General features: G+C 32.2%; 1 protein-coding gene across 1 annotated transcript in view; it reads left to right on the top strand.

Annotated features, from left to right (window-relative positions):
• LOC102680882 (cholecystokinin receptor-like) overlaps positions 1–6,931 on the top strand; it is a 29,399-nt gene extending 22,468 nt beyond the window's left edge. The window contains exons 6-10 of the mRNA XM_006610712.2: positions 368–546; positions 2,975–3,202; positions 4,745–4,989; positions 5,865–5,995; positions 6,523–6,931. Of these exons, the coding sequence (XP_006610775.1) occupies positions 368–546; positions 2,975–3,202; positions 4,745–4,989; positions 5,865–5,995; positions 6,523–6,560 (821 nt within the window). The 3' untranslated portion in view covers positions 6,561–6,931. The remainder of the gene's footprint in view (positions 1–367; positions 547–2,974; positions 3,203–4,744; positions 4,990–5,864; positions 5,996–6,522) is intronic.
• The last annotated feature ends 484 nt before the right edge of the window (positions 6,932–7,415 follow it).

The raw sequence follows: 7,415 nt of genomic DNA on the forward strand, positions 1-7,415 counted from the left end.
GTTTGACGATAGAAAAGAGAATTCATTCAAATTTCAAAGACTTTATTTCGAAATATATTTCTCTCGCGATTGTTTCGACCGATAAAAAATAGTTCGTAAATAGTTCGTGAAAGAGAACAGAAATTCCAGTGGTCGCAAATATTTCTTTGCAAACATTTTAACTCGAGCAAACAAACCCGAATCATATCCAGAATAAAGCGCGGAATTAAAGACAAGAAAGAGAGGAGCGAGCAAATCAAGCTTGCAACGATCCAATAAAACAGAAAAAGAGAAAAAAGAAAAGAGAAAAGAAAAAAAAGAACCATTAGCCATTGCTCCTCGCTCTGAATCCTTATCCAATCCAAATAACCGAGCGCTCGAATTACAGTGGAGAGGATAGAATCGGCGAGGGCGACGGTGAAGAATTCCACGTATGACAAAGGTGATGGAGGGGCGAACACCACGGTCGTTCTCAATGCTTGCGGCGCATCCTCGAGATTAAGGCGAGGATTTCCCTCGTCCTCCCACGGATACTACCACGGCTCTCCCCAGGGAGTGGCGTCTAGGGTGAGAAAGGTGGCGACCGAATATCAGTGGGCAGGGGCATCGGAAAGTGGGTCGTCGGATTTTTTACTGACTGGGCGAGGGATCGCACCACATCTATTTAATCGTTTCACACACGTGAAAGACGACATTTCGGCGGCCGAAATTTGTGGAAAAGTGGAAAAAAAAAGTCCGTAGCGCGAGATCCAATTTTTGGATCTTTGTTAAGTCGATAAGATATCGAGTGACGGGGACGCTCGAACCTCCCCCTCTCCCCCCTTCCGGGATTATTATATCTTTACGATATTTTTTTTTTTTTCTTTGAAAGATTGAAAGATGAGAAAGATAATGGGACTGAGAGTTTTGACGATTAATGAGATGTTTCGTTATTTGCTTCTTTTTTTCTTTTTCGTAATTTTTCTGCGAATTTTTAAATTTTAAGTCAAGTAAATATGGAGCATCGCGTGCTTGTTTTTTTCCTTTCATTCTGACGTTAATTTAAATTTCTAGATTTTTTTTTTCCTTTATTGTTTCATCTGCGGCTATCAGAGATGTATTAATTAATATTATGGGAAACTTTTGAATAATTAACTTATTAAATTATAGATTATATCGAATAGATTATAAATAACAATACGATTTCATAACGTGAGAAAAGTTAATCGTGTTTAATTGTGAAATGGATTGTTACGTATTAAACATTCTTTAAGAATAGATAGCCAGGATATTTTAATATTTTCTGAAAAATCGTATTACGATGGTATTTATCTGAATAAACTTCATTGTTTCGCAATTTTGAAAAATGTCGAACTTTTTATATAAAATTCGTTAAAAAGTTTTTCCCCATGCTTCAATTTCTCTCAATTTTCCAACGATGAAAAATTGTCGGTTATCACTTTCCAAGAAAATTATTCTCTTAAAACAATAATAATAAAATAATAATAAAAATATCAATCCGGAATATCTACGTTCAAAAAGATTGGATTGCTCAGTCTTTAAATTAAATTAGCACAATTTTTCACGCTTTCCTCGCCGACTTTATATTACATTTTTTGCAATAGATGGAATGTTTGATGCCGTTGAAACACGTGCGGCCATCGAAATAAGAGAAGCCGCTAAACGTGATAAAATATTGCGTGCATCCGTTTCGTAAGATTGAAAAATGAAATATCCAAAACTGTTCCATCAACGGTGTTAAGGAAAGGATGAAGGATCGCGCTGTATCTAAGCACATAACAGTTTTCATAAAAATCCATAAATTCGTTGTAAAAAGGAGAAAAAAAAAAAAAAAGAAAGGAATTCTAGAAATTCATCGAGTTCACCGATTTCTCGACAAATAATAATTACACTTGGTACATTTTTTTATATCTATTTTCCATAAAAGAATATCTTTACGATCTTAGAGAAATTAGAATTATTATATATTTATAAAAATGAGATTTTTTTTCAATATTTTGCAGAAAATTGCAATTGTTTTAATAGATTATCGTAATCTCAAATATAAAATTCAACTGTTTTTCTCACTTGGCCATATTTTTCTAAATATCGATATGTTCTTTCATACACATACACGCGCACACATATACATGTGAACACATACGCATCTAAATGCTCGACGGCCAATTTGCGTCAATATTAGTTCTCGTCTGCCACATAAATCGATTTAATCTTTGACTCCGTATCTCCTTACAGGGAGAAATTTTTATTCATCCCTGTTTTATTTGTTCATTATTTCAAAGTTTTTTTTTTTTTTTTTTTTTTTTTAAAAAAAAATTAATTTTTTTTTCAAAAAAAAAAAAAAAAATTTTAAAAAAAAAAATATTTTTTTTTTTAAAATTTTTTTTTTTTTTTTTTTTTTTTTGTAACGAAAATACGATATTTTATTGACTGTTCACGTTCGGATTTCAACTTTATCCTCTTTATTAAAATACGCGTAAAAATATCATAGAAAAATAAAATGCCCTTTTGATTAGGTTAAAAATAAATTGAAAAATCTATTCAACCGTTTATTAAAAAATGTTTGTTAAAAATGAATTTTATTTTTCTTTTTTCTTTCTTTCTTTCTTTCTTTCTTTCTTTTTTATTATTATTATTATTATTTTTTTAATCTAGTTTCCGCATATCACACAAATTTCTCTTCACTTTTTTAATTTTGCCGTAAATAAAATACGAATTGTATCAACAATTTTTTTTACAATATTTTCGATCGTATTTGCGAAGTAACGGAATTTTCAAGAACAATCCATTAAAGTTATGAAATTTGGAGGATTTTAAATTTCGTTTCAATGATAAAATTCGTATTTCATTTATTTCATTTATTACATATTTCATTTCCCTCGATAGAAAATAGAATCGACTTTTTTCGGAAATATATTTTAAAAAATTTCATCTATTAAAAGTTATGATCTAGATTTTTTCGAAAATTAAATCTTTTTTTAATCTTTTCATAAAGATACGGGTTCCGAGGATGAAAGTATCCAGTGTGTTCGGTGGAAAATTAAAGGGATCGGATTTTTCCAATGAATCGAGAGTACAGGCTCGCAGCAATGGAAATAATTGTGTTTCGAGGGATACGAAAGATTCCTCCAACGAGGAGCAACAAGATTCGGGCTGTCCATTCAATAGACAACACATTATACGTAGCAACTACATGGGCAAAAGTATCGAAGCCAAGAAAAAAGTAAGTAAAATTAATGTTTAAATAAATCTAGAATTGATTCTTAAAAATCCAAAAAAAGGATTGCTCGGATCCTTATCCTCCAAAATTAAATATTTAATATAAATTTTTTTTTGCGAAATAATAATTTTAGATATTTTGAATAAATCTATTCTAGAATTCTAAAATTAATTTCTATAATATTATTTTGATTAATTTTCGAACTCTCTCATATTTAAATAAATCTTCCATCAAATTTTTCTTTGTCGAATTTTCTTCTATCACTTATAAATCAAAAAATATTGATATTAATCTTAGTTATATTTTTTAAATATTTTGAATAAATCTAAAATGTTAAAATAGTTATTAAAATTCGTGGATTAAATTCTAATGGCTTCTCTCAGAACTCGTATTAAAGAAATACGAAATTATTTCATATTTTTTTCTAGTCGGTAATAATAAGTGACTAGTCTCGTCGCTTACGAAGTTACAACTTCGTAAATATAAAATGGATTTTTTTCAATTTTGCGTTCAAAAATGATTTCACGAGAAAGGATTTTCGTGTACATGCACATCTTTAATCCTACTTCTCGATATACGTTCGATCCGTGGAAAATCCATTTATCTAACTTCTTGGTTTTCCTTATCGCTTGTGAATGACAGGAGGCTGTTGTATAATGCACATCCATTTTACTTGCGGCATCTCGAACATTGTGACGCGTATCAGGCTCGATTAAAATCTTCAGACAAAGATGTCAACCGATAAATTCTCATGATCCACCACAATATTAATTTTCTTTCGTATTTTCAAATTAATTCCTCTTTTTTCTTCTTCTTCTTCTTTTTTTCCTTTTCAATTTTACATCGAATTTATTGCCGTGTTATTAATTCTAGGTTTTTCGTCTTTTTTTTCCCCCCCTTCCCTTTCCTTGAACCAATTACATTTTATGATAGATATAAGTTTTTCTTGGAAGCAATTTAGGCTACTTCTATTTGACGTTTAACATCACTTTAAACTCAAAACTTTCCATGTTTCTCATGATCGGTCCTTACCTTCTTATCGCAAAAGTTGCAATATCGTGAAAACTGTTTTTCTCCTTTTTTCGTTAAATTTTTTATTCCACTTCGAAATGATCCCTTCTTATTTTAATCGTACTCCCTTTTTTTCTTTAATGTTCACATTTTCCTTAACCTAATTTTTCAAAGACAAACTAATATTTGTAATTTATTTCTTTAAGTCTTCTCAAAGTCTTACTTTCTTTTCTTTTCCTTTTTAATCCCGAAAAAGAATGATCCTTGTCTCTACCGCAATAGAAAATGGAGTAATCTTACTTTAATTTCTTTAAGAAAAATAAAAAAGAAAATTTGTATCTTTAAATTATTTTTAAAGAATTTGATATTACAATACGGAAATGCGTAATTAAAATCGAAATTTCTGTACACCGTTTACCCAGTATCACGTTATGTAGTTGATCTCAATCATTTCTCCTCGCTCCTTTATTTTCCTGATAAATAATATGACAGGCCGTCTCGAAATATTCCATCTCTCCTGTTTGTTGTTCCCAGGTGATAAGGATGCTGTTCGTGATAGTGTTGGAATTTTTCGTCTGCTGGGCACCGTTGCACGTGATCAATACCTGGTATCTTTTCGCGCCAGATTTCGTGTATTCGACCGTCGGCAGCACGGGGATCAGCCTGGTACAATTGCTTGCCTACGTGTCGAGTTGCTGCAATCCGATCACGTATTGCTTCATGAACAGAAAGTTTCGTCAAGCGTTCCTTGGCCTCTTCGATTGTCACCGTTGTTGGAGGTAAACGTCTTACTTCAACCCGCTCTCCCTTACGACAGATGATTTAATCGAAACAAGAGGTATCTCGTCAACAACCGATCACGATCCTCGAATTATAAATTTTTTTTTTTTTATTACACAGAGTTCTTTCTCTCTCTCTCTGTTTCTTTGATCGACTCTTGGATCCTTGTTTACCCTCCTCTGTATCGCTTCAATTTTTCCCCAATTTTTCTCTCGGTTTGCTTCGCACGAGGGAGCTCCGTTGTTCGATTGTTACGAAAAGGAGGAATTCGTTCGAAAAAAAAAAAAAAAAGAAAAGAAAAAAAATTGAAAAGTATCGATATATACTTTGTATGAAATTGCGAAGGGGTGTTGCGAGTCAGCCCTTGGGCGAGACGCCAATTTTTCGCGCAGCATTATTACTCTTAACGCTTCCGTCGGTATCAAAAAAATGATTCGATACACAAAGTTCAAAGTTTGCGAGTTGGAACATACGAGCAAATGGACGAGCGATGGAATAACGATCAAATAACGGCAACACGAGTTGATCAAACGTATATTATAAATGGACGAGTAATGAAACAATTTTGTTTGTTCCCCGAAAACGTTAAACAATACAAGTAAGTACACCAATTAAAATTCAAAGACAAAGCGGTGTTTATCGAAAACGGTAATCGAAAACGGTGGGCGATCGCAACGAGATATATCCTTCAATTCAATCCGATCCGTTTCTGCGGATAATTTCGCGACGAAATTATTACCCCGAAATGTCCAGTTCGGCCGAGTTTTCCAATTCGATTTTCGATCGATAGAAATCGATAGATAGAAATCGAGGAATTTTTATTATCGGTCAAATTCTTCTCACGCGCGAAAATTTCCGTTCCGATATTTTACAGAGTCGGGTGTAGAAACAGCGATATCGCGATGGCGTCGACCAGAAATGCCGCCCAAGCGGGGAACAACAGCGAGCTAAGCGGAAACGAATCGGCAGTTTATCTTGGAAAAGCTTCCCTCGCCACCAGATCAGGTAATGTAATCTTGTCTTGATTGATATCTCGTCGAGGAAAAAGAGAAAAAAAAAAAGAAAAGAAGGAAAGAAATGGTTGCTCGATGATATACGCGTTGTAGACTCAGTGAAAACTTTGTACAGAAACAAAGCAATAAAAGGGATGAAAGGAACGTGTAAATGAATTCGATCGATTTCGTTTCGATGTAATTTTCGAATTTATCTCATTCAATTATCGAAATATTTCCACTAATTTTAACGCCATTGATATCGATTAATAATAATAAATAGAATATATATATAAATCATTTTATTCATTCAACAAATAGATAATAAACGATAGATAAATATAAATTTTCATTGGACTTATAATTAGAGATATTTTCTACATCATTATTCTCTAGACTCTTCTCTCAATTTCAACAAGGGAGAAGATAAAAGTGTCCCCGAAAGAAGTTCGATTGATCAAATCAATTCCTTTAATTGCATTAATTGTACGGATATTACTGTTATTCTCGATGATCAAAGGAAAACTACTTTGTTTCCAGAAGTAGTACGGCTGTTGGAGGAGGAGGACCGCGTCTAGTATAGGCAGAACGTGTGTTTCACTGAGAATACGAGACCAAACGTTTCTTTGTCCCATACCGGTAACGAGCAGGACGATTTCTTCTTAAAGATATCTTGGCGTCCATCCACGGACAGAGTTCCTTTCTATTCTGGAGGGAAATGCCTCTCTGTTAACGATCTGCACCGTTCCTCGTCGCGATCATCCTGCGTCGACAATCTTAATTTCCTTTACGACTAAGATGGCGGCACGATCTTGTAATTAAATTGTAAGTCTCGTCGTCCGAGTTTATGATATGATTTTCAATAAAGCAAGATAATAATACAATTGAAGAACATTTTTTTTTTTTTCTTTTTTTTGGGGAGGGTAAATCGTTTTTAACCCTTTGAGTCTTGGTAGACGAAATAAGATGCAAACGAAAGAATCTTTTTTTTTTTTTTTTTTTGCGATTACAAAAAATATGAAATTATAAAAGATGCAATCTGTGATTTTCTTTTAATTTTTTTTTTTTTTTTTTTCGTATGAAAAAGAGCATTACTCATGGAGATTTAAAATATTTTTTTAAGTCTTTTTTTTATTTCGTTCGTAAAATGATATAGTTTTTTCAACGAGGGATAGATTTATTTGGAATTGAATATGTTTTTCGAGAGATAAATAATTTCGATAACGGGGGAACGTTTATTCGATACGTAATATTTATATACGTAATGCAATATTTACCTATTTTATATAATTTCATGATATAATATGAAACAAAATACAATACGACGGATAAAGAACTAATAATATGCATATTCTCTCTTTTTTATGATGCGTTTTAATGTTCTTTTCTTTTTTTTTTTTTTTTTTTTTTTTTTTTTTTTTTTTTTTTTTTTT

Source organism: Apis dorsata, unplaced genomic scaffold (assembly GCF_000469605.1).
Source record: "Apis dorsata unplaced genomic scaffold, Apis dorsata 1.3 scaffold_77, whole genome shotgun sequence".
Classification (NCBI taxonomy): Eukaryota; Metazoa; Arthropoda; class Insecta; order Hymenoptera; family Apidae; genus Apis; species Apis dorsata.